Here is a 27,782-nt window from a genome sequence, read left to right as displayed (position 1 = left end):
CTCCGCGTCGTCAGTCTCTCCCCCACCCCGAGTCATCTCCCATCCCCTCTCTGCCGCCCCCCCCCCACATCTCGGGGTGTTTGGTGAGCGCGTGGAGACGCCGAGACGCAGCCGAGGGGACTGCTGCTCCTCGCGCCGCGGGAGAGGAGAGAGAGGACGCACGGGCCAGCCGAGGGGCAGCCACTGCCCACTGGACAGCCACTGCCCACTGGGCAGCCATGTCCCGGAGGGAGCCGCTGCTGCAGAAGCTGAAGCGTGAGCGCGGCGCGGAAACATGCGCGGTCCGGGCAGGGGGGGGGTGTGCGCGGGGTGAGGGTTGAAGGGTGAGGGTCGCAGCCGGGTGAGGGATGGGGCAAGGTGAGGGATGGGGCAGGGTGAGGGATGGGGCAGGGTGAGGGATGTAGCAAGGTGAGGGATGGAGCCAGGTGAGGCATGTAGCAAGGTGAGGGATGGGGCAAGGTGAGGGATGGGGCAGGGTGAGGGATGGGGCAGGGTGAGGGATGTAGCAAGGTGAGGGATGGAGCCAGGTGAGGCATGTAGCAAGGTGAGGGATGGGGCAAGGTGAGGGATGGGGCAGGGTGAGGGATGGAGCCGTGTTAGGATGATGTATTGAGACTGGTGCGGCTGGAGCCACGTGTATGCACATGGATGCAGCCGGTGGCTGGAGTGAGCCAGTCGAGTTGAATTACAACCGCTGATGTGGAAGCCGTGTGAGATTGAACACCTGCCCAGTGCCGACGCTGCGGACCTCTAGGGGCGTCACGGTGGCTATGAGATGTTAACTACCTCGCCTGGTATACAGGAGGTCGTGGGTTCGATCCCGACCCTGACGCCTGCTGCTGCTGTATATTGGGAGTTTGGGGCCGTCCAAAAATGACGTCACGCACCTAGGGGGGGGGGGTCAGACATTTGTGACGATGTGTGACAATGTGTGACAATGTGTGACGATGTGTGACGGGGGGGGGGTTGAGAAATGTGACGTCACATCAAAATGTGAAACTTTAAATAAATATAGACAGCATGTTCTACTTAATTGAATAGACTTTTTAATAAATGTTTTCTCCTACAACATCAGAGTGCAGCGCCACATTAAATACGCACTACAATGACAATAGTTTAAAGCGATTTGAAGCATGTTTTATTTTTTGGGGGGGGGGGGCAGAGCTTTGTGACGTCATATTTGAGGGGGGGGGTCTGACTTTTGTGACGCCGTGTGACGAGGGAGGGGGGTCAAAAATCGTCTAAAATCGCGTGACGTCATTTATGGACGATGGATTCTTCTCCGAGTCTTCCGGTGTTTCCCTCCACATTTAGAATCGTGCGTCTGAGTGTATTTGGCTGCGATCAATTTCCACGCGATAAGCCACTTCGTTGGGCGACGATTTGTTGAAAGTATCGCTTCTGAGAGCGAGCTCATTGGGTCTTTACCTCGTAAAATAAATTAAATAAATATTTACTTACTCTTACAGGAGAGGAGAGAGGTAATCACTGATCGTTTCATTATATTCGATTACAGCTTTGCCCCCCCCCCCGACACTGTGACTGGGAGCGCAGCTTCAGTGAACGGGTCTGGCGAGCAATGCGACAGCCCCGTCACGTGCGCGGTGCACGATGCGTACGTGTGTGTGTCATGTAGCCCGCATGCCCAGCCACCGCAGGCCCAAATAGCTTTTGTTCGGCCGGATAGAGGGGGCTAAACGGGCACGGCACGGGCTAGAGAAGAGATGGAGTGATGTGGTACAAGAGGATGTGGAGCTGAGTGGACTTGCCGATGACTGGTACCAGCGGTGTCAAGATCGGCCTCTGTGGAGGAGGCTCGTGAAGGACGCGACTGGGCAGCTAGACGCTGTCGCCCTCCAGCAACAACAGAGGGCAGAAAAGCGACGCTCACAACAACGAGCGGAATGCCGGGCGGCTAAAATACAGCAAGTTGGCACAGTAGGGGGCACAGGCGCTGCATCGGCCAGTCATCTCAGTCAGTCGACCTGTGGCACCTGGGTCTGCCCCGTGGCTTCCTGTCGGGAGGCGTTCGATACTTCACGTGGCCTCAACGTGCACACAGCCTGGCACAAGCGTCGTGGTGACGTCACCGCCACATGGTGACGTCACCGCCACATAGTGGCGAATGGCGGTTGTTGTTGCGTGTGTGTGTGTGTGTTCAGGGAGCGTGCTGACCCTGCAGGAGCAGGGTACACCAACAGTGAGCGATGCCACCCCAGGGCTCAACACCTTCTGTGAGAACATCGAACACATCCTGCGGAAGGGCCTGAAACGTGAGCTTGGAGCACACCGTGCGATTCCGTGCTTGTCAAAGAGGATTGAGTCCATTCAAAATACAATTGCGCTCTCGAATGTGTAAGAAGGATGAGCGCTGAGAGGCGGATCGGTTGGTGGCTAATGCTGTGTGTCTGGGTAATGAGCCAGCGTAGGTTAGAGTCTAATAGCTGTCAACCCGTACGGTTTAACCCCGTATTCTTGTACAGGGAAATTGAGTTTTCAGGTCCATATGGCGTACAGCCGTTTCAATGCGGGCAAAAATGTTTGTCTATTTGTTTGTGCTTCTCCCTTTTGATGGGACTTTGTAGGATGAACGTTGAGATTTGTAAGGGCACGGGGTGACCAATAAGGTCTGAATTGGTCTGTCATAAGGTAGGGCACTGATAAGGGGTTGACAGGTATGGAATCTAGTTTCAAATGCATAGCTGCCGGTGATTAAACCGAGTTCTCAAGTGTCGTGAGTTGATTTTCTCAGTTAATGTTGTTAAATTCCTTCTCTAATAAAGAGTGCGTGACAAATACAATGTTGTGCCATCGAGTGTGCATGAATGGCCGACTGAAAGGACTCAAGAAGTGCCTTCCCATGATGCAGGCCGATGCACTCCTCACTCGAAGCATTCCAAATTGAATGTTTCCATCTTTTCCCACTTAAATCTTTTTGAGCCATTCATAGATTCACTCCTGGATGCCACAATCCGCTTTCTGCGCGTGCGAACTTATACCTCGTCTCTCAACCACAGCACTGTTCCTTATCCACGATCGTGTTCGCTCCTTTCAGGCTGCCATTCCACGACGGCTCTTGTCCGTTGACAGTCTTCCCCTTCGTATTAGTGATACTCATAACGTTCAGTAGCTGTCATTCGTTTCTTAAGAAATATCCTATTTTTGTTTTTTTACATCTTACAGAGTCTGCGTTGAGTTTTACAAACAAGGACTACTGGAACTGGATTGAGGCCCTCTCTGAATTGAGCTACTGCACAAGGTACTATTTTACTATTTCTGTTCATGTGTATTGACAGTCGAGTAAACTAAACCAAAACTAAACTATTTTTATTTGACCAGGTAAGGCCCACTGAGCTGTATGGCTCTTTCTCAGCAGCGACCTGGCTATCACAAATGATAGCTCAACAAAGTGGCCTATAATCATGTGGACACTCATTGCAGCCAAAATACTCTAAACGCATGTTTCTAAATGTGGAGGGGAAAACCGGAGGACCCGGAGAAAAATTCACGTTTCCACGGGGAGAGAGACACGCAAACTCCAAATATGCAGCAGGCATCAGGGTCTGAATTGAACCCATGACCTGCGTATCAGACGAGGGAGTTAACATCTCGCCACCGTGGCGTCCTTGACAGCAGCTGTCGAGTGTGCAGGCAGTGCAACTGCACCGGGGGCCCATGGGAGCAGCAGAACCCCCAGGCACACAAGGCCATGAAGAGGCAGGGACATTTTGACGGTTGGGCCCCATTTAATTCCTTGCACCGGTGGGGGGGCAGTTTCCGAGCGTGCTCAGGTCGCTCCGCGTTGTGGCGATCGTCATGAGTCACGCGTACCGGCAGATGTCACCTCGCAATTGCACGGCGGTCTCGATAAAGATCACTTTGAACCACCGCGTTGACGATCGTTCTCGTTTGTGCAAGGAGCCCCCACTGGACTGCGATCTATTTGAGAGTGGTGCGCTGAACACGTTTGTTGAACTGGGCTTGCAGTTGTTGTTGGCTTTGCTTGGATCGTCCAGAGCTATTAACACAACGTGGTAACCATGGTTAAATGAGAACAGAAAAAACTATATATTTAAGCCTCAGAGCTGGAATTGAGGCATGTTAAGTACTAAACCAAATGGCATCTGATGTTTTTGTTTTCATGCAGGCATTGGTAACCGGGCTGAGACCATCACCTCGCTACGACTGAGAGCGCAATTTAATCACTGGCGGCTGAATTATGGATTTGAATCTCAACCGTGCCCACTCAGCACTCCGACCTCTGACCCACCACCCAGCCGCTTTGCTAAGCCACTTTATTCGCAGCTTAGCGTGGTGTAAATATAACATCGTTGCCCAAAGCAACAACTTCTCGTTGCGATTAGCACGGTTGGCTACGTACGGTGCTAAAGAAGTTCAGCGTACATACATGTACGTATGTTGAACTTCGTAAGGCAGTGAAACACGTACGCACATTGAACTTCTTTCGCACCGTACGCAGCCGACCGTGAAGGCGCTGCCGTCAACGGCGAGCGCGTGTTGTCGGCTGCCACAGACGCGCGAAACACGCGGCGCGTTTGTTCCCCAAGGAACGTCCCCCTGCTCTCCTTCCTGGTGGACACGGTGAAATCCCGAGCGGACATTTTCACGGCCCAAGGCCGGGGCCGGCTGCTGGTGCGGGTGGCGCTCGCCAAGAAGGCGCTGAGCTCCGTCGTCCGTGAGCTCGCACGGCAGCCCTGCATGCTCCAGGTGGCGCGACGCGGGCGGATTTTTTTTTTCTGTTAAATATAGACGGTGGCAGTCCGCGACTTACGAAGGCAAATGTGTTCCTGAGGCCCAGTTCGTAAGGCGGAACACAGCAATCGACTGTGTGTTTAAATGGCCGCGCAGACACTCGCCTCCAGCACGAGGCTGACTCAATTACATGTCGCGGAGAATCGATCAGGTGGGCAAAATAGTGCCGTGGTTCAATTTGCGTTTTAAGTCAATGTTCGTAAGTCGAAGACTGTCTTAATAGAACTTTTAAAATATTTTTTCCCCGCAATTATCACGTTTTGTGTTATTCGTCGTCACGTCACCATCAAAGTGGTCGGTACCGGCCTCTTGACAACGCCAGTAACTTGCGAACGTTCGCACGTATTTGAAATGCGGTCGCCTCATCAAACGTATTTGTCTTTGTTTCCCTGCTTTGATAATTACCGGCGTGGTATCAGTGTCATGTGAAGTGATGAAGTATATCCATTCAGAACTCTCACGAGGCAGTGAAACACCCAGTTTTAGAGAACGGCTCGCGGAAGCGGATGACGCAGAGCTTCCTCTGAGATTCCTTCGTAGTGACCTCTGGCTCACACTAGGGGGCAGCTCTTCTCCACACACTCTGCCTCTTGACAGGAACAAAGACAAATAATCCCCCGGATAGCCTATAAAAGACTGTTGGGGCAAGTGCTGTTAGCGAGCAGCTATGAGGTGTGGCAGTGAGTGGCCAGCACCACGTACTGCCGCCTTTGTCTCCCTAGTACCGATGTTTACACATCGCACCAGGTACTCATATGACGCTGAATCGACATAGGGGAGGCCTAGGACCGGTTCAGATAATCATCACCGGTGTTGGCCGTGAGTAACGTTCATAGCATGACAGTCAAAATGATAACTCATCCTCAGAGCTGGAATTTTAGTCAAATTAAGTGCACATCCAAACTTTTATGTGAAGGTGTTTTTCGTGCAGTCATTGATGACCATCAGCCTAGACCATCACAGGCGGCTGCCTGGATTCAAACTCAGGATTTAACCTCTGAGCCATTGGGTGAAGGCCTCTCCGTGCCGTATCGGTCGCGGCGGTTGTTACTTTCACGCCGGTTCTCGTATCACTCGCCGACTGATGTTAGCCATGGCTGGGAATCGAATACGGGTCGCCGGTTTCACCGTGCAAGGTGCTCATGACTTGGGCTGCACTCCGCCCTTGTTTGACACAGGTGTAGCTTCATGTACATGTGTTAGCTACAAATACGTTGGATGTAACAGTCATGCTGTGCTCATGGTGATTTTCGTGTTGCCGTTCTGTAGCAATGGTACGAGCCCGACTCTTCCATCATTGGCAACGAAGACATGTTGGGTAACAAACCTCTCCTCTTTTTTTAAGAACACGAATCGTTCACATGAAGCCTATGCATAGCCCACACCACGTGGCAATCAGTCAATCCCTTTGCACATCCGCACCATCAAATGCACTCTGACTTTCTAGAAACGTCCACAGGCCCCCTCCGTCTGGCTGAGTCAGGCTTTCGAGCAGCCCTGAGCTTGGCTCCAGACCTCTGAGTTGTCGGCTTGTCAGCAAAATCCCGCGCGTTCGAAATGTCATCATCATCATCATTATCATCAGGACCTGGCAATGTGTCTGAAGAGCGCCAAAGGCTCCTGGCTCTGACTATTTCAGACACCGGCTGACGTGCTGCGTTCGGTAACGGACTTCGGCATTTGTGATAAGCTCGTCACGTGACAGCTTGAGTGTATTCCTTTGCTTGAACAAAGCACATTGCTACGCCTTTTGGCGTCATCTGCTCCAACACCATGTGAGATTAGACTCTCAGGAAAGCTGTCTCGGGTGTGGACCAATCAACTTCAAGGACAGTGCATATCATTATCAGAGTTATGTTTTTTGTTTGCATTACGACTGCAGGTATTGTGGTCTATGCAAACATGACTCCTTGTAAAAAAGGTGTCAGTTTTGTTGCCAGATTAAAGGGTAAAAAACCAATTGTCATTGCTACAACTGTTCACTTTGAGGCGGAGGGATGAGTCAATCCATCTATTAACGTGGATTTCTTCAGCTCACGATACGCCACGCATCTCATCACAGGTGTCAGAATGTTTCCGGTTCGTATATCTGTTGCATGTGATGGGTTTCCATGGCCCCCTGCTGCCAGATGGACTGTACCGTCCCTTCCATGTTGCGTTCGACTTCCTTACTGCAGGACGCAACGCCTCCCATTCATCCTCCTCTGCTGCTTGCGCTGCTCAAATGTGGAATGATCTCCTGTCAACTCCTCTCCCAAGTTTCTGCAGCTGCGATAAATTCAAGAAATACGTTCTTGTCTGCTGTACAATCCACAGTACTCTCTCTATGATAATAATTTAGAGCCTCTAGTGGCTGCAGGGTCCATGTGAACCCCAATTCACACAACTTGTGAGTTGAAAACGCTCAATTGTGACATGCACGGCCATGAGAATCAGCTTTAATCGCTAAATCAACGCATCACGACGCTTTTCACACACTTTTATTTCACTTGCCCTGCTGTCTGTTTATATTCTTTCAGACGTTAATATCTTTGGATATACGAGGCCTAACGAGCTGAAATGTTGCACACAGACTCGTCTATCGCATTGACAATTCAAGATTTAATTTAAAGAAGCGGTCCAGGTCCCGCCAATCCTGCACTTCGTGTTTGTTGCAACAAAATAATGTATTGCGCTATTTCAAATATATTAGAATTATCCATACAATAATGAACCATTGTTATTTTCCGGATTGAGATCCTAAAATGAATATGTACATATACAAATTATTTTTAACGAGATTCACGTAAAAAATTGTCAAAACCAAGTTTTGTCATGTACACACTTTTATTTGCACTCAAAAGTAGACAACACATTATTTTGACCCCAGAATGACTAAAATTTGATGTGCTGAATAAAAGTAGGCAGTTTCCTTTCGATATGTTTAATTGACTTTATGCGCTACGCTTTTGCAATGTAAGGTGGTACCGAATTATTCTCTGATTACGGACCATCTATGTATGTTACGTATGAATCTACGCCTCGTAGTAATATAATGAGAGTAAAAATGCTATTTTCAAGTCCTCAAGACTCTTTTTCAGGAGGACCCTGCGTTGGGATACTTGGACAATTCCATGTCATGAGAATAAACCAAAGCGCCGGGAAAAACCCCACGAGAGAATGAAACTCCGAGCTCCAATAGGTAGACGGATCCAATAATCCAATGTTCTGCCATCTCCTGCCCGCCTTGCAGCCAAGGCCTACAGAACCCTGGTATTGCCAAGCTTGACCCGGCTTAGTCTCCCAATTTTCAACGAGATTGGGTCCGTTTCGTGGCGAGTTGGCACCGTGGCTTTTGCGATCGCTGTGCGCTCCGTGGTGTGTGGGGTTTTTTGTGTGTGCTCTGCAGAGCCATTCTTGTCGCTGGTGAATGCTGCTGCTCAACTGTCTTTCAACCTGGAGCTGGAGGTAAGGTGGTGGCGCGCAAGTGTGAACATCAGCCTCTGGTGTGCCAGTCTGACCCGCGTCGCGTTTTTTAACTTGCAGCGTAAACGTATGGCGATGTACACGCCCCCCCCCCGGCAATATTTGACCTGTTGAGGTTGAGGGTGGGGATTCTATTCACTGATTTTATTCTGGATGAGTAGCGCTCATGTTATCTTTACAGTCTTCACCATGGCGATGCCCCAACCCGTGCCACGTGTTTGGCCAGATTAAAATTAATCGGGTGATGGTTCAGGCTTGTGTAAACATAACCGCTGTTTGTCCGACACAAACATGAACGCCTCTCCGTCTTGTGATTTATATTAATCGGGAAATCGTCCTTCCGTGATAATAATAATTTACATCTGAAAGGAGCATTTCATCCGTAGATCCCAATGTGCCATGTGTGGAAAGCAGGATACAAACAGAACCATTATTAAATGGTCAGAACCCAGGGGTAAGGCCAGTTTAAAGAGGTGAGTTTTGAAGACAGACTTCGATGTCGCTAAACAAAAGATCTCCCAGATCTTGTAAAATATGACAATGTACACATTCTTTTTTTACCTGATCCATTTCTTTCATGAAACATATTTCTGTGAAAAGCTCTCAAGAAAGACTTGGGAATGAGCGGTTTCTTGGTGCTGCAGTTAAGAGTCTGTGCCACAAGGTGGTGCCACAACCAAAGAGCGACTGGTTTTGTTCGGCGAAAATGAGCCGCTGACTCACTGCATAAGAAATTACTTCAGTACATTACTTCAGTAAATTACTTCATTAATTTTTTCCCCCTTAACATCAAACTATTCACCGTTTACAGGCAATCCACTTCTGCATAAAGGCCATCATACCGATGGTTCTAATTGTTCTCCAGTTCACATATTGCGTATCGAATGAATTCAAGCGATGTCTGCAACCACTAGTGGCTGCTAAAGTCAGAATGAAAAAAATGCATGTAATACATTTTCCTGAATGGAATCCGGACTCCTGGAACTGAGTTTGTGGGTGGGACCCGCTGCTACTTGGCGCTCGCTAAGCAGGAAGTGCACGCGTGCGCACCAGCCAAAAGCTCGCGTCAATTCGCGTGCCAAACTCCTTCAATCCGACACTCGTAAATCCCATTGAAGTGGTCGGTAATTTATTTTCACAATTCGTTCGTTAAACGACGGTGAAGGTTCTTCGCCGAAGGGCGCCAGTTCATCCTTAGCTGGCCCAAGATGCGACTTGCTGCGAGGCCTTCTGCCTCCTGTCATACCTGCGTTGAAGCGCACAAATTCCGGGCGGAAGACGCGGGGACTTGCCTTTTCTACCTTGGTCCCCGTCGTCTTCTGCTGCAGGCGTTGTGTGCCCCCCCCCCCTCCTCTGCCCCCCCCCCCAGTTTTATTGCGCGCGCACACACACACACAGTGTTGGCAAGTCGCTGCTTGCCGCAGAGATGCATAATGGGTGTAAAAGACACGGCCGCTTGGTTTTAAAAGCTTCAAGATCTGAGAATGTGCCATGTTATAAAACCTGAGTTCACTGCCTTAACCATTCTTTTTTCCGTTTCTCCCACGAGAGATAGTTATTCGCTTGGGAATCGTGTATGTCTGTAGCCCCTGTCTTCACCAACACATTATCTACAAATATAAGACTTTAATCAAACAGAAACTCCCGAACTCTCGTTGTTAGTTGCGGAAATTCAAATAGCTGGCAGGTGTAGTTTTACTACATTTCATTTTAAAACTCCCAATGTTGCGCAAAAGCAAACACTGTTATGTGATAGCACCACCACTGTTAGCCAAGACCAGAAAGTAAACTCCGCTGTTAAAATTCTTAGCACAGTGCTCCAACCAGTGTGCAGCCACTCCCCCCTATCTACTCTGAAGTTCTTTGAATTTTTACGTGTACATATATGTTTCTATCGGTTCAAGTCCTGTTCTTAAATTTTACAAAAATATTCATACTTTTTTTAGTTTTTTAATCTTCGGCCTTACCTGGTTCTTCTGGTAGTGTGGTGTGCTATGAAACACGTTCATTATGGCAATCCCGAGGGCTCAATGGATTCGGTGTTTCCATCGCGTCACCGATCCAACCAGCGGAGCGAGAATCTGTGCGCTCCATCTCTACGATGAATCCTGGCCGCACACGCTCACGCTCATTGCGTTTGGGATTTGCACTCAATATCTCAGTGGTGTGGTCGTTTGTGTTTTGTTTAACACGTAGGCTTTCGCGACCAATACCATCCATAATAGAGGTTTTTTTGGGTTAGTTCACATAAATATATAAATGTGTCGTTAAAACCCACCACCACCCGACACAGCCAACTAGTAAGGGTTGTCACGTAAACAGAACGTGCCAATTCGTCACGAATACAGTACACCGGTGTGTTGAAGAGCCAAGCCACAACATTTACAATCTGAGTGCGACGTTTCGCCAGTAATTACAACCAGCTTCATCAGGCGACAGCCAGATTTGTGGAGGAGTCTGTTTCATTCCTTATATAGAGGCGTAGATGTGGTGACCACGTTTCTGCGATCTTGATCAAAGTGGTTGGTGGGAGGGATTACTGTGTCAACGTACATTATGCATGCGCATTATGCGAGCCCATTGATCTTGTCCTTCCTGTCTATTGTGTGTTTTGTGCGTATTATGTTTGTTTGGCTGTACTCCTTTCGGCCTCGGTCTTCCCTAACCAATCGACTTGTGGTTTCGATGGACTGTCCCTTGGTTGTAAGTAAACGTCATCTCTCCACCTCTGTTTGCGTTTGTGCGCTTGCACCGTGTTGCTGCAATTCACTCTCGAATTCCTTTTTTTTGGCTGCTCACCTTGCAAGCGGATTAGACTCTTGCCGACGCGCAAATGTGTAGTTTGTAGAGCCACGCTTTTCGCCGGTAAACGAATGGGGGAGGCACTCCACGAAACGTGCGCAGACATTGGATCGTTCATCCTTCAGGTTTCAGACATGAGAATTTGGAGCTCTTGTAGACGCTGCTTGTTACAATACGAAACAAATCTTTATTCAAAAGTGAGTTTTACTTTGCAGGTGGGAGGATATTAATAATGTAATGTCACAATCCCCCCTGCCCTTTCACATGCTCGCCACTCCATTACCCCACGCACTTCTGACAAAACCCGTGATCAGTTTCACTTTATTTTGAATTACCCTGTGTGCCAAGAAGCCCTTAAATCGGGTTTCATCAACAAAAATACAACACCACTTCTCCGACTTGCGCAACAAGTCACAGTAGAAGACCCCGGGGCCGGCCCAGGACACGCTGGCGGCACGATGTCGCTCGGCTGGCCTCTCGGAATTACCCAGGAAGAGCTAGAGTCTGTGTGTAGTGTATAGTAGTGTATAGTGTAGTAGTGTATGGTGTATAGTGCAGTAGTGTATAGTGTAGTATTGTGTAGTAGTGTATAGTGTAGGAGTGTATCGAGTAATGTATAGTAGTGTATAGTGTAGTAGTGTATAGAGTAGTGTGTAGTGTATAGAGTAGTGTATAGTGTTGTAGTGTATAGAGTAGTGTATAGTAGTGTAGTGTATAGTGTAGTGTATAGTGTATAGTCGTGTAGTGCTAGTGTCTGTCGCCAGGGAAAGGGAGGTCTGGACGGCCCTTCTCAACACGCTGACACCACGACCCTCATCAGGACACGCGGAGTGAGAAACGAACGGACGAAGATAAGCGAAATAAAAAATAGCGAGCAAATCATAATCGCAATATTTTTTTTTTATAATTAAAATTAAGTTAAATATAGATCGTTGTCAAATAGCACGCTGTGATGGCAGGTCACTTCTGTGCTGCTGCCCTCATACTCAGGAACTGCCCTTTGCCAGCTGCCCACCACCACAGTACAAGTCCATGCTCAAGAGCTTCCCCTTTCTCTTCTGCCCATGGCTGTCCCCCGTTTGTGATGTGCCTTAGAAAATTAGTAAATACATATTAACATGCAGCCTTTCGTGAATGCGTGGACAAAGTACTCCCCCGTGCCATGCCGGTCACAGGGGTTTTTGGCCATACTTCACCACTCTGGTCAGTGCGGGTTGGACCAGCTCAGACATCGGTCACCATTGCTGTTGGCCAAGGCGGGTAGTCGAATATATGTAACCACATTTTCAGTGGTTCCCCGTGAAGGACATATCCTGCTGTTTTTTACAGCGTCTGTACAGTCTTATCGATGCAGCTACATTTGGTTGGATGCTCCTCTGATTAGCACAGTTGGCTACGTACGGTGCTAAAGAAGTTCAACATACACCCGCATAAATCCAAACACTATTGCGAAATAGATAAGTGGGCAATATATATTTTTCATATATCTTATCTCTCCACGTAAAAAAAAACATTAAAAGTTTTTTTTTTTACACAACCCATCGGCCCTACGGCCTCCCTTTCAGCAGCATTGATTGGGTAGACGCAAGCTGTGGATCGGGTTCGACACGGAGCGCCTCGTCGCCAGAGTGGGGCTCGCTTGAAAATTGTATTTGTGTTGTTTCTGATGTGTCGCCTGTGCTGGCAGGTCTCCACATTCCTGGATGAGAGCTGGCTCCTTCCCGTGAGTAGTACACCGGCATGCTAAAGCAGACAAACCACAGAGCGTTCGCGGGTCACAAGACTCCTGAGGAGGGCTTGGCAGTACAGCCCGTGCGAATTTAGCAGGGCGCAAGTTTGAACTTGCACTCGTGAGCTCGGGGGCCTTTGCACCGTGCAGGCCAGCGCCGATTCGTGTGGCACTGCGGTGTCGCGAATATCGCCGCCGTTGCGACGTCGATGTGATGATGAAACCTGTGAATGGCGAGGAACGACCATCGTCACAGAAAGATAGCGCAGGTCCGGCAAACCGTTAGTTTCACACATCTCGCAGAAACGTGTAAAGAGCACTCTGCCTTTATGTATTAAGCAAAACACACCGCCGACAGCTACTTTTGATGGTCAATGAAGACGGGAGGACCATGATGAAGTTCTTCAGGAAGATCTGATGGATTATTTTTTTGCGTATTGCACAAAGGCCGAGTGTTTTTTTTTTTTACACGTATTCGTGTGATATCTGAGTACCGTTGGTGTGATGTCACACCAGGCAGCGTGAGTTCCCCAGGTGGTATTATTTCAAATCCGCCTCGCCGCACAAACGCGCGCAAGGGAAATGTGGTTCAGTTGTTACCTCGTCACTGATATTATCTGTGGCTTGGATTCAAACCACTGCGTCAACCACTGCACCACTACTCCACCCCACATATCAATATAAACATTATTTGGTGATGCTGCATTGGCAGCCATGTACAAGCACAACACCAACACATTCGTCAAAAACACTGCCTTAAAATTAAAAAATATATATATATTTGGTGACATAGCGTGCAATTGCTCTTTCTCACTGCAATTCAAAGTAAACGTTCTTATGCTCAATGGGGAAAGGCCATTGCCCGAACGTTGCTTATGTATTTGTTTTTCTTTTAAGGCAATGCTATTGACGAATGTTGCAAAGGTTCCTATAATACATGTAGAGCTGTAAATATCACGACATTGCAACACAAGAGGGCACACTCACTCCACTGCAACACACCGAGGCCTTGCCTCGCAGGCTATCATTCTCTTCATGGTTCTTGCAGAAACATTTCAGTCGTGGGCGTGGTGGCGCTCAACTTAAGTCCAACACTTTATGGGCCACGTTTGATGGATCGCAAAAAAAATTTGAAACTCACAAAATCGACTGTCGACTGCAAGGTGGCCTCGAAGATGACAGGGCAGCAAATGGGTTTGTCAACCCATCCGTGTGGACTTTTTAAGCGTTGCACACTCATCTCATGTTTTGCGGCCCTGAGCCAATGAAAGAATGATCCCACATTCCTATGCCGGGGGCAAGTGTTTGCATAGGATGACCACTGTTTACTTACCCACGAAGTGGTACTAATTTTATCGGCCCCCAGAAGGATGATGGGCTGAGTTGGACCCCTGACCAGGATTATAGCTTGTCACCTTTCACTTGCGAGCCAACCACTCAAACACCGTGCCACGCAGTCAGATTTCCTGGTTAAATAAATAGTATTATAATTACTAATATCGAATTAATCACACGGCCGTCCTTGTTCCTGTGCTGCAGGTGCGGCACGTGTACGAGTTTGTCCCCTGCAAGGAGCTGGGAGCCCTGCTGTAGTGAGTCTCTTGTCTTCGTGACCTCACACCCATTGAAAGTATCAAAAATGAGAAGACTAAATAATGAACTCTGGAATTGAATTGTGACCGAATTGTCACATTGGTATTTTTTCAGTTGGTGCATCATTTATAGTCTGCTTCCCATTTAGCTACAGAAGCACTTCCAAAATATGGCCAAGGTTACGTTCCAGGTGCGCAGGATATTAATTACGATGTTGTCACTTGAAGGGTTATTTACAGCCTGCACAGGTAAATCTACACATCACACTTGTATCGAAACTTAAAACTAAATGACAAAAGTTTTTATTTTGCCAGGTAAGGCCCACTGAGCCATACAGCTCTTTTTCAGAAGCGACCTGGCCACAAATGATAGCTCAACGAAGTGGCTTATCACGTGGACATTTCTTGCAGCCCAGAAACTCTTAAAGGCACGTTTCTAAATGTGGACGGAAAAAAACCAGAGGACCCGGAGAAAGATCCACTTGACCACGAGGAGAACGTGCAAACTCTAAATATACAGCAGCAGGCGTCAGGGTTGGGATTGAACACACGACCTCCTGTATACCAGGCGAGGCAGTTGACATCTTACCATGGCGGCGTCCTCATCTATGCAGGTGTGGTGGGAATCGTGCGCGCTTGCATAAGCTGTGTGCAGGATTAATTTATCGTACCACGGTATATAAACCTCCCCGTCCGCAGTTCTGTTCCAAGTTTAAGTTTATTTTGTGAAAGCTAGGTGAAAACTCTAGTGGCTGCCGGACACAAACTGTGAATCCCTGTACCAAGCGGCGATGCCACTGGGCCGCGTCGTTGCCCAACTTAGCGACTGCATCGCGTTTGTACCTAAGCGCTGTAATGCAGTCGTACGGTCGTGATGTGCCAAGCTTGAGGACTTCTTTTAAAAGTAAAACAAATTACGTGATTTTATCCGTGAAAATAGGCCTCATTTTTACTTGTTAAACCTAAAGTAAAAAACTTCTTAAAATACTCTGCAGTATTAAACTAATGTGGGTTTCCTTTTGGTCCCTTGGCTAAGAAGGATGTTCCCAATCATGTATTAATTATGGCATCATAGCGAAGGGTGGATTACCAAGTCTTCCATTCTCTACCACCATTAGTCGTCTCACGATGCGGCACGGTATTTATTGGCCGCGCGCTATATTCGTGCGCGCTCACGAGCGCTCTGCGGATCGGTGCTCCCGTGCGACACGAGCTGCGATCGGTCGCCGCCGCCGCCGTCGTCAGCTGAGCGCTCTTGCCGCCCCTGCGCCGTGCCCTTAGCTACGTGAACGGACGCGCCCTGGTGGCCCAGCTGACGGCTGGGACGTACGTGGCGGAGGACGGCCGGCTGACGCTCGGAGACGTAATCGACGAAATCAACGGCGTCTCCATTCACAACTCGGCCAAGGGCCAGGCAAGAGCCAACCGCCCCTTGGGTGGGGTGGGGGGGTCCCGATGTTACACAGAGTGGAAACGTTTCCTGCGCGCAAAAGAAACGCAAATTCGCGCGCTCTTTTCGAATGCCGTGCGACATCTCACGTTGAAAGACAAAGCGGCTCCGTTGTTTCTTGTTTTGCAACACGGTCGAACCGTTACCGAGCCGTTGAGTCGCAGTTCGAGTCGCTGCCATCTCCCGTGGGAAGAATAATTTCTGACGATAGTAGAAGATGGTAGAACTACGAGTAAATGCGTCATCCTGAGCGATGTGTTATTATGCAGCTTTTGATGGCAGATACCTCAAAAAGCGGACCTTCCTGGGAAAACTAGGACAGGTGACAACCCTAATAGCGGCCCCTGAACTGTGTAATAAAGGGTAGGTTGGGAGGCCCAACACCCACCCTGCCCTCTCGCCTAGGCAACATAGCCCAGGGCATCCCAACAGGGGATCTAGGCAAGGTATGGAGCCTGCTTAGCCGATGAATAAAAAAAATGTTACTTTGAATTTTAGGTAAGTAATTAAAGGCGCAAATAAGAAAACAGTCAAATAATTTATATCATTAGTGTATTACCTGCCTTGGTAAACATTTTCACGCAATCGTGTGCATTAAAAAAAGTTCAGCCATGTTGGGTTGAGCATTACCACTGGATGCCATCCAGGCTATTGCAGCTGTTGTTGCTTAGCAACAAGACATTAATGCAAAGGCTCTTTGAACAAAGTCACTCTGTGATCCAAAGCAATTTTAATTCTGCAGTATTACACCCCGGGTTAAAACTTGGCGATAAAAGCTCATGCTAAAACAGATTTGCCTTTCTGGCAGAGGCGATAACCTAATCTTGCGCGGCTTTTACCGAAACATTTGCCGCTAATTAAATATTTCCGAGGGGGACGAACGCGCGCTTAGAAAGCGTCGCGCAACTCCTTGCGTGTGCGCGAACTTTCGTCCTCACATTGCCCGTCAAAACAAAAAAAACCGCTCTCGGCTCGCGCTCTCCGCCGTCGCAGGCGCTGTCGCTGCTGAGGAAGGCGCGGGGTGAGCCCGTGGTGCTGACGGTGACGAAGCGCGTGGGCCGGGACGGGAAGGTGTTCCCGCCGCTCAAGTCGTACTACAGGCGCCTGCACGAGGAGGCGCCCGAGCTGCACGTGCCCCTCGAGGTGGAGGAGCGGAAGAAGGCGGTCGAGTCGGGAGGCCAGGAGGCGACGGCCAGGCCCAGCAAGGTTCTGCTGGATGGCAGGCAGGTGGAACGTGGTCGGGGCGCATGAGCGTCGGTCGTGAAATTGTACGTTTCACAGCCCTTTGGGAAATCCGACCGGGAATTAAACTCCGTACCCTTATACATGGGACCTTTTTTAGCCAATATCAAAATTATTATTATTTTTAAATGAAGAGGTTTTACCCTTTCTGGCAATTCAACTGCAATTTTGTTAATATGTTCAAACACCAAATAGATAGTATTTTGCTCTTTCGGTAAAGTCATCAGGTGGGAAAGCTTTCCCACCTGATGACGGACGCTTGTGTTGCGCCCGAAACGTCGTAATTTATTTTATTTTCTACCTACGTGACTTTACCGAAAGAACCAAAGAGTATGGATTCCTGCAGTCACGAAAACTTAAAATCAAGACCAAATAGATAGCTTTTTGCAAGGCATCAAGTCTGCATTAACCACATGTACCTTGTGGCAAAACATGCAAACAAACATGCTCTGATGATGTATTGCATTGTTTTTTAAACTGATTGGGCCTACACCAGAGACGGCCTTCTTTATGGCATTGTCTCACCAGCGTTAGAGCAGATAATACCACAAGGCGAACAGCGCAAAGACACTGCAAGTTTCAGAAGACTTGTAGCTCGACCCGAGCGATAAGTGTTCACATTTTGGCGTTCTCCGGTCCTTGCCAGCCACCCTTTGAAATACAAATGACCAATTACTTTGGTAACTTAATTAATTGAAACGCGTAATTGCGTTGGAAGAGAACCGCAGTTATCGTTGTCAATACCAGAAACGCACCACCGACCTTAACAGGTGTATGCCAAACAGCACTTGGCCAGGACAGTCTGTCAGTCTGAACGGCGGCGGGGGGCGGGGGGGAAGGGGATCTTTGGTGGTTCTGACAGGTGTGTCTCGCCCTGCCAGGCTCGTGCACACAATGAAGTACCTGGGGAGTGTGCCTGTCGGCAAGGTGAGTTGTGATTTTCAGCAGAGACACTGCAACTGCGCGGGGGCGATTAAAGCAATTATTTAATCATCCTAATCAAACGGTCGGAATCCTCTTAGCCCGGTACCGAATTTGCCCGTCGCTTTTTAATTCAAATTAGTAACGTTTAGGATTGAAGATGAAGGGTACAGCTCTGTTATATTTTAAGCCACACCGCTGCTGACAGAAGGGCCTCCTTTAGAGGGAGCCCGACAAGAGGGCCTTGGAGTTTATTCGATTCAGAAATTGCTCGGAAAGTCAATCGGACAGAGGAAGGTGTATCCTTACTTCCAAATGACGCACCCTCATTGCGAACAGGATAAAAAGTGCACGTCCTTTATATTTTGTCGACCAAATGTCATTCTGGATGCAGTGAAGGCATTTCGATTTGAAATAAGCCGCACGTGATGGCTTCTATATGGAGATGAGTGGACGCCCATCATGGAGATGGAGTCATCTCCCCGGTGGTCATCCTCTCGGGCGTGTTCTCGCCTTGGGCTGCCATTCTTTCGCCAGTCTTGTCCGTCGGCCATCATCTGTTCGAGCAATTCATCTCGCCCAAACCCACTTGATTTCCTCAACAGTCAATACAATATCTCTCCTTGGCAATTCTTCCCTGATGCATCTCTCCACGCTTCTTTTGTCCCTCCTTTCCTTTGTCAACGGTCCCGAGTTACCGATCCACACGTCGCCGTGGCTGGCACCACCGTCCGCACCAACTAAAACCGCCTTCCGTTTGTTCCGCGCGCGACAGTCACTCTGCCAAACAGAGCCCAACGCGGGTCTCGTCTTGTGTCGCAGGAGGGAGAAGTGAAGTCAATAAATCTTGGAATCCAGCTGGTGCTCAAGGGCGAGCCACAACCACAGGTGAGCCCGCCCCCCGCGGCACCGACCGTGCGCCGCACTCCGCTCTCGATCCACGGGCACTCGACTGGATGTCGGATTTCTCCGGGATAAATAAAGATTGTGATTTTGACTCTCGTATGAAAAGCACAGTCGGGGGGTGGAGGGGGTGCTCCTCTTATCCGCAAACTCGATTATCCACGCACTTTCGCTTATTATCGCCTATAACATGTTCCTGATGAAAAGTATTATTGAGACAGATATTCTCCAGTGTGTAACAACAATACATGCCATACAAACGTAGCTGGTGTAAAAAAAGAAATACACATCGCTGGAACTGCTGCATTAATTATTTATAGAATGAGACAATTCCACGTGAATGCGTGTGATGCCGTGTTTCCAGAAGGCAGTGATGTTGGGCTTTTGTCCTTTCTAACAATGTCTGAGACATTACCTCAATTGGGAAACATTTGCTCGCGTCACGGGTAAAGTGGCAAAACAGCAGTGCTGCAGAAAACCACCACGGGCTATCAGCAAGAGTAGCTTTATTGCAAACACACACACGTACAAAGAACTTCATTTCGCCACGATGAGAACCCCCTTGAGATTTCACAGCTCTTTGTCAAGGGAGCCCTGGATCGTGACTGGTATACAGGTGGACACAACCCGCCAGTCGAAATGAAACGTTCAGCACTTACCAAAGTGGCGTAAAGTTTGAGAATGGATACAAATCGGAAGTTAATTGCGCAGTGTTTCACTGAAATATGGTTCATTGCAATTACGTTCATATTTGCACAAGTAATGGATTAAAGTGCTCATTGCAAACTTACTGTGAAGGAATAGTTTTTCATCATAAGATAATCACAATATGCGTGATGTTTTTGCATGTATGTGGAGCTTCATGGTAAAAATACATTTTTCAAAAGATCAAGTTCCAAATTGCTTTTATTGCAACAATAAAATCAATCGATCAGTCACAGGCCCCAGCCTGGGCGTAGCGGTTATCACGAGGCATCACCCGGCAACCCCTGCCCCACGCCCGACCCCCACGCCCAGCGCAGGCTTCGGAGATTACGATGTCTGAGATCGGCCTCAATTATTGCGTGTCCAGGTCAACCTCGGCCTTCCCCCCCCCCACTCCCCCCCAGGCCAATACCGATTCCCGAGGAAGGTCTGTCGATGATCGCGCGCAGAGCTCTCGTGCGCAGAGCTCTCGTGCGCAGAGCTCTCGTGCGCAGAGCTCTCGTGCGCAGAGCTCTCGTGCGCAGAGCTCTCGTGCGCAGAGCTCTCGTGCGCAGAGCTCTCGTGCGCAGAGCTCTCGTGCGCAGAGCTCTCGTGCGCAGAGCTCTCGTGCAATCCACCAGCACGTCAGCCCAGGGCGATGTGTCCTCAGAGCCGAAGCCTCCCGGCTCTTAATTCAGGCAACGGCTGACGGACTTTGGCATGGTTGACGGTGCCCAAAGTGGCGAGATGTTAACTACCTCACCTGGTGTACAGGAGGTCGTGGGTTCGATCCCAACCCTGACGCCTATTGTATATTTGGAGTTTGCGTCTCTCTCTCTCTCTCTCATCATCATCACGGTGGCTATGAGATGTTAACTACCTCGCCTGGTATACAGGAGGTCGTGGGTTCGATCCCGACCCTGACGCCTGCTGTATATTTTGAGTTTGCATGTTTTTTCTTTCCGTGGTCGCTCAGAACATACGTTTAAGAGTGTTTGGCTGCTATACCATTTCCACGTGATAGGCCACTTCATTGGGCTATCACTTGTGGCCAGGTCGCTTCTGAAAAGGAGCTACACAGCTCAGTGGGCCTTACCTGGTGAAAAACTAAAAATAATGAAAATCTTTCTTTCCATCGTTATTCGTGATAGGCTTTTTTTCCCCCGGTTTAACTGCGGTGCAGTCAACCGCGGTGCACGTGCACAACGTTTCTTAAAAGCGCTTACCGCGTGCATAATCGCGTGCGGCTCAGGTGAACGCGCGTTCGCTTGTGTTTGCAGGAGGTTTACCTGGACGTGCGGGAAACCGAAGTTGTAACGGTGCTCAAGAGCACAGTGAAGGTGAGCGGCCCCCGGCCCGGTACAGAACGGCTCCCAGCGGAGCAAACCGCTCCGTCGCCCGAGTGTCCGGGGAAATATATTCACAGGGCCCCTCGGGCTGCTTGGAGGCTGCGGGAATATTATTTCTGACGCCGCGCGTTTTCGGCACCGCGTGGAGGCGGCGAAGGCATTATTAACGGGCGTATGCATCGACGCAGCCAGGGGTGGAGTGGTGACACTGCATTATGAACCCCGCGACCTGGGATCAACTCCCGCCGACGGCTAGCATCGGCGGCGAGTGATACGTTAGAATTGCGCGTTCGAGAATCAATTATTTACAGTTTGTGGAATTAATATGTTCATGTTGCGTTCATGCCGATGTGGTGGGCAAGCATGCACGAATGAGACTGAGAAGGCTGAGCAAGAATACAAATAGTACGGTGAATATCACACTTTATATATGTTCTTAAAGTTTTGCTGGCTGGGTGCCATGGATGGGCAAATTCGCAAGTGACAGTTGCGCAACCACGCCCCCACAGCGTTGAGCCAGGATCGTGCGTTGCGATGACATCACGCCGCCCACCCTCCATCCAATCCCTCCCCCTCAGCCGTGTATCCCGCTCAAACGCGCGGGCAGTGCTAGTTAGTCCAAGAAAACAGAACTTGATTCTTCAATAAAATAGCGGCTCTGATGCACGACAATTCGTTGAATCTCGTGCAGTGCTAGTTAGTCCAAGAAAACAAAACTTGATTCTTCAATAAAATAGCGGCTCTGATGCACGACAATTCGTTGAATCTCGTGTAGGTGGTGGATGAGTACGTGTGTATCTGTCAACGTGTGCCACATTGCCAAGGTTAAATCTGGGATGGGAGGATATGGCCAGATGGCTGAGATGTTCGGGTGCTGAGCTGGCGCTGCTGAGATTTCAGGTTCGAATTCAAGACAGCTGCCCTTGATTACACACTGGGCTTCAAGTCTAGTGAGTTGGTGGTCTCAGCTCCGTCACCAGTGACTCCACTTATTTCGGCTAAATACCAGCCGTTGAGAATTTAAATGTTGGTTTTGTTTGACCGTGCGACAAAATGTAACTCTCTGTGTAGCGCGGGCGGGCGACAAAAAAAACTGCTCTCCCTTGGTGTCGAAAACGTTCCACACGGGGGGTGAGGGGGGGTACGATACGATACTGTGAAGTGAACATCGTCGACACGGCCACTTGAGAACCTTTGCGTCGCGTTTACCGTGTCGCCAAGCGATGCATTTATAACCCTCTTGTGTTCATTTCAGCTGTTGATTACTCATGCCTACACCGAGATCTCAGCGGTGGGCCGACAGTTGGACAAGCCCTCGCTGTTCGGCTACTGCGTATGGTACGTTGGAGGGCTGAGAGGGAAGGGTTTGGTTGCGGGCGAGTGTAAAACTGGCATCGTAAACTCGGGGAGTGTAGCGACGCATCGATTCGTCGATCAACATCGATTACGTAAGCTGCCGATAACACGTGTCGGGTCGCGCGCGGACGGAACGACGGTTTATACGTGTACGCGTTGTGTGTGTGTGTGTGCGCGTTGTGTGTGTGTGTGTACGCGTTGTGTGTGTGTGTGTGTGCGCGTTGTGTGTGTGTGTGCGTGTTGTGTGTGTGTGTGTGTACGCGTTGTGTGTGTGTGTGTACGCGTTGTGTGTGTGTGTACGCGTTGTGTGTGTGTGTGTGTGCGCGTTGTGTGTGTGTGTGCGTGTTGTGTGTGTGTGTGTGCGCGTTGTGTGTGTGTGTGCGTGTTGTGTGTGTGTGTGTGTATGCGTTGTGTGTGTGTACGCGGTGTGTGTGTGTGTACGCGTTGTGTGTGTGTGTGTGTGTGCGCGTTGTGTGTGTGTGTGCGTGTTGTGTGTGTGTGTGTGCGCGTTGTGTGTGTGTATGTGTGCGTGTTGTGTGTGTGTGTGTGTATGCGTTGTGTGTGTGTACGCGGTGTGTGTGTATGCGTTGTGTGTGTGTACGCGTTGTGTGTGTGTGTACGCGTTGTGTGTGTGTGTGCCTGTGCTTTGACCGCAGCTCGAAAGGTGCCGATGAGGTCAGAAGGTTTGAATGTTACGTGTTTGACGTTGGCAATGGTGACCAGTGCGAGGAGATCATCAAAAGGATAGGTAAGGCCTCGGCTTGCACTTGCGACCAAATCACCGTTGATCGCGCTCGATCCCGTCCAGAAGCTGAGCCACGGTTGAGCCAAGTTTGTACTTCGGCGGGAGGACTGCCTGGGAACACCAGGCATCGTGGTAGAGCTTTTCCTTTCGGATGTGTACAGCAGTGGATTATTGAATCCATCCATGTGGAGCATTGAACGCTGTTGGCTCGTTATGCGTGGCGGGTCTTCTCGGGGTATCCGGCTTTCCTCCCCCGTGAAAAAAAAAGCGCAGTCATTGGATTGGCCAAGTGTCCCAAATCAGGTAACCTCCCAAAGGTGAGTCTTGAGACTCGGTGAGGCTTTACCGGATAAACATTGTACGGTTATCATTTTGGTTTAACACGTAGGCTTTCGCTGCCAATATCCATAATATAGGTTTTTGGGTTAGATTGTGTAAATATAAACGTGTCGTTAAACCCGCCACCACCCGACACAGCCAATTAGTAAGGGTTTTCACGTGCTCAAAACATGGCAATGCATAAAGAATGTTGCATACACAATGTATGTTACAGTTATTGTTTTCATTTTCGCACGTGCAACACGCCCCGTTGAAGACGTCATCTGGAAGTTATCACTCGAAATTGGAACTTAAGCAAACACGCAGCTCAAATAACAGTGGCTTTCAGAACATGAGCTTGAAGCTTCATAAAAATCAAGTTGCATTGATTTAATTAATAACATTTCATGGGGTATCGCCACGTAATATATTGTATATTTTAGTCTTATCATCAGCCTGTTGGGCTTCTACGCTGCATATTCACCAACAGAATTCGTCAATACGTGCAAACTCGGAACCATCGCATCACGGAATTAAATTGCCGAATTTTGCGTTTACACTTTGCGTAAAAACCTGGCTGTGACTAAAAAGCAGCACCCCCCTCTGTTGGCCGCTGCGTGCCACCCCACCGGTGCGTGCTGGGTTCCGTGACTTTTGACAGCCGGGAACTTGTAACGCGCACCGCATTTGTCGTCTGGGCACGGCACGAGCGTACGTCGACGTAGACGCCAGAGGTCGCAAACGGGTTTTGATTCCTTACCCGTACCCGGCCGCACCAGGGTCGCAAATGGATACCGTACCCGCGGGTACCCGTTCCCTACCCGTACCCTACCCAAAATGAGTGACAAACGGTGACTCACCAGTGACTCACGGTCTACCCGTACCCGGCCGCACCAGAGTCGCAAACGGGTACCCGTACCCGGCCGGGTACGGGTATCGGGTACCCGGTTGCGACCTCTGGTAGACGCCCTTGCGGAGTTCTTTCAAGAAGACTTAAAAACAAACACTGAGCCGCGCGACCCTGTCACGCCGACCTGCCGTGTGACGCAAAGCTGCCTCGTCCTCTCGTTCTGCGTTTCAGCGAGCGGCTTCGACAGGACCCAGTGGACGGTGTGACTGCGAGCCGAGCAGGATTGCACCGGGCCTTCCGCGCCGGCACTGCCGCCAAGGCCCCCGTCGCGCACAACGTGCTTTTCTCTAACGTTTACATCAAAACCCTTCGACCCGTACCCTTAACTGGAAGCAACCGTACAGAGGTCGTCACGAGCAGACGTTGTTCGTCACGCTGCTGCTTGTCGCACACCTTCCTTCCCTCCTCGCCGCTGTTCCCACCATGGCCCGAGCATGCTTGCCATGGGCCCCGAGGCAAGGAATGAAATGGGGGCCACCCCCCCCCTATCCAATTTCCTGCCTCTCTTCATAGTCCGGCACCGGGGCCCCTCCAGCCTTTGGGGGCGGTTGCACTGCCGGCACACTCGATAGTTGTGGCAATGGCTGCCCAACCCTTCCCACTCATCCCTCCCTCTGCCCTTTGTCCTGCTTTCTTCACGTAACCGCCACACCTCATCGCATTCACACCATGTGTATATATGTAGAACTTCTTTGGCACCCGTACGTAGCCAACCGTTCTATATCGGAGGTGCGGGCACATCGGTGTGCATCCTTACCCATTCAACCCTGTCGGCACATTTCTCATCGTACCAACTGCGGCACGATAGCTCGTCGCAACCTTCCCCGCGTTCATCTCTTCTCTCGAGCCCCAGTGACGCCCAACATGTGCAACCCATTTCTTTATTATTTGCCCCAACACGCTTGGCCAGGGCGATGGGCGAGTGAGGGCAGCAGGGCAACGCAGCAAGAAGCTCCTGGGTTCAATTTCCAACTCGGGCACTTTTCTGCGTGGAGGAGCTGCTATGTTCTCTCTCAGTTCTGCATGGGGTGTTTTTTTTTCTATTAAGTTCTCTGATTTCCTCCCATAGCTGAAATATATATGTGTGACTGGTATTGACCAAAGGTTTCAATGCAACAAAAAATTACCTGCATATTACACCTTTGGGATTTCGCGTATAAACAATGCTCCCCCCTCCCGACCTTCCTGACAATACGTCTTAAGCCTCCATGGAGACACTCCAGTATTTTTAATATTTATTTTTGGAGGTTCTCCGAGGGCCTGCTACGGAACTGTTCGTGGCAAGGGTTGCTACTAATTGTTGGTCTTCTACGGTAAAATGTATTTTTTTCCATTGTTTCTGTAAAGAGTCTTAGAATGCGGTTGCATGAAGATGCTATATGAATCAAAATCGTTATTTTGACTTGTTCATATTTACCACAGCCTGATGAACATATTTTAACAGTAATTTAAGAACTGTTTGTATTTGTTTACTGATGCACTGGTGTAGCAAGGAAATCGCATGTGCGTGCTCCCTAATGCGCTGGGATTCCGCATTGGGTCTGTACTGGCGATGCAATGCGGTTTAAAATGTTTTCATTCCAAAATGAATGTCAGCACAACTTGATGTGGTACAAGGGCTTCCACCCATCTGGGTTGGACCAGGACAGTCCACAAATTGTCATCTACGTTCAGATGAAAGGAATTGATTTATACCAATATCTATCACCGGTATTGTGATAAAAATAATACATTTACACTTGTAAATCACCTTTCACTGAGGGTTCACAGAGTACTGTGCAGAGCTAATAAATGGTAATATAACAATAGGTTTTACCCTTTCTGGCAATAAAACGGGTGTTAAGATGTTAGAACACCAAACAGAAATCTTATTCAAGGAATCCTGTCCACTTGTAGTGAATATGCAAATAAAAAACATGCTCTGATAAAACATCGCCATTGTCTTTGAAACTGATTTCACACAATGCATATGAGTACGTGTGATTAATGCAGACAGGATTCCTTGAAAAATAATTCTGTTTGGTGTTTTAACATCTTAACACCTGCTGTTTTATTGTTATATTTTGATACTGGCAAGAAAATAACGTCCCATAATAAATAGTAAGATGAAAAAACCCAACAGTAAAAAAAGCACGCAGGCTCATGACAAGAACATCCCACCGAATGAAATGAACCCCCAATGGGTAAATAATAAATAAAAAGACCGAGAGAGACTTTGCACTGATACCGAAAATCTGGTGGTGGTGGTGGGGGGGGGGTGCCACAGCTTGGAGGCCACACAGGGAAAGGCCCAGTTGCCCATCAAGCAGAGTGGGTCGACCTTGGCACGCACAGCAGCAGCAGCAGGCCAGAGTCGTAAGACCGGACTATTCTTGCTGGCACGCGGGGATGGAGAAGATCACACGTGCACGACGGAATGGCATCATTAAAGGGCATTGTCGGCTGCGGGGGAGGAGGAGGAGGATCTTGAATTCCAATTGAAACTTGACTGCCAGCCAACGAAGAGAAGCACGGCAGACGGGTAGCGTGTTCAGTGGCGGGTGTGCGTGCGTGTGTGTGGGAAGTGGAGCCCATTTAACAGCGCAATGAGTGTGCCATAAAACGGTGTAGGCATCTTGAGACGTCGACGCGAGAGGAGGCGAGAGTCGTGACCCAGCAGCGTCTCGGCGGTCACGTCACCACATCAGCCGCAGGGAAGTTAGATCGCATTCCAAGCCTCGATGGTCACGATAACGTTTATAGCGCCGCATTGACTTCGATGCGCGGTCATGCGATCTCCCTGTGTGGATTGTGGCCCACGTAACCCGGGTAAGACGAGAAGCACTGCTGCATCGTAAACTCGCAGCGACGCACACTCGTGCCACTGTTCACGTTGCGCGCGCACACACCCACACACACACACACCCACACACACACCCACACACACACACCCACACACACACACCACCACACGCCCACACACACCCACACACACCCACACCCCCCCACACACACACCCCCACACAAGGCCGATCTAAAAACAAAGCGAACTGGTGAAGAATGAGCTCACGGTGCTGGTGAGGGTGTGGGCTGGGGGAGGGCCCTGAAGCTTCTCAACAAACCGGTTTTTCCTCGGGCGAGCACGTCATCGCAACAGGACAAGTCTTTTTTTAAACATCTGTCAGCCCAGTTAAGCACCCTGTCATTCCATCCACTTGTGCCACAGACTCCACAATGCTCCCCAGTCAGCCTGCCCTGTCCGCAGTGTTAATCCAACGAGACCCACCACCGTAATGCAGAGGTCGCAAACGGGTTTTCATTCCTTACCCATACCCGGCCGCACTTGGGTCGCAAACGGGTACCCTTACCCGGCCGGGTACGGATAGCCGGGTATCGGGTAGGGTACGGGTATCGGGTACCCGGTTGCGACCTCTGCCGTAATGCCTACCGCAGCACGTACATGTCCCCCAACCACACCGCTGGTGCTCTAGTTGTGGTACTTTTCCAAGAGAAAAAACACATTTTAAAGGTCTTAATATTCTCTTGGTATCCCCCTTTCCCCAA

General features: G+C 49.4%; 1 protein-coding gene across 1 annotated transcript; it reads left to right on the top strand.

Moving 5' to 3' along the window:
• On the top strand, positions 1 to 26,169 carry LOC144730240 (uncharacterized). The gene is made up of 16 exons (XM_078610878.1): positions 1 to 255; positions 2,163 to 2,273; positions 3,184 to 3,259; positions 4,569 to 4,728; positions 6,043 to 6,091; positions 8,162 to 8,220; positions 12,728 to 12,763; positions 14,309 to 14,361; positions 15,643 to 15,775; positions 16,805 to 17,034; positions 17,935 to 17,980; positions 18,797 to 18,862; positions 20,842 to 20,901; positions 22,166 to 22,248; positions 22,923 to 23,014; positions 24,411 to 26,169. Exons 1-16 carry the CDS (start codon positions 219 to 221, stop codon positions 24,443 to 24,445), a joined length of 1,326 nt encoding a protein of 441 aa, XP_078467004.1. The 5' UTR covers positions 1 to 218; the 3' UTR covers positions 24,446 to 26,169.
• The last annotated feature ends 1,613 nt before the right edge of the window (positions 26,170 to 27,782 follow it).

The sequence above is a fragment of the Lampetra planeri genome, chromosome 35 (genome assembly GCF_965212315.1).
Source record: "Lampetra planeri chromosome 35, kcLamPlan1.2.h2, whole genome shotgun sequence".
Lineage (NCBI taxonomy): Eukaryota > Metazoa > Chordata > Hyperoartia > Petromyzontiformes > Petromyzontidae > Lampetra > Lampetra planeri.
Note: the sequence above shows the minus strand (reverse complement) of the source record. Positions and strands in the feature narration are given on the sequence as shown.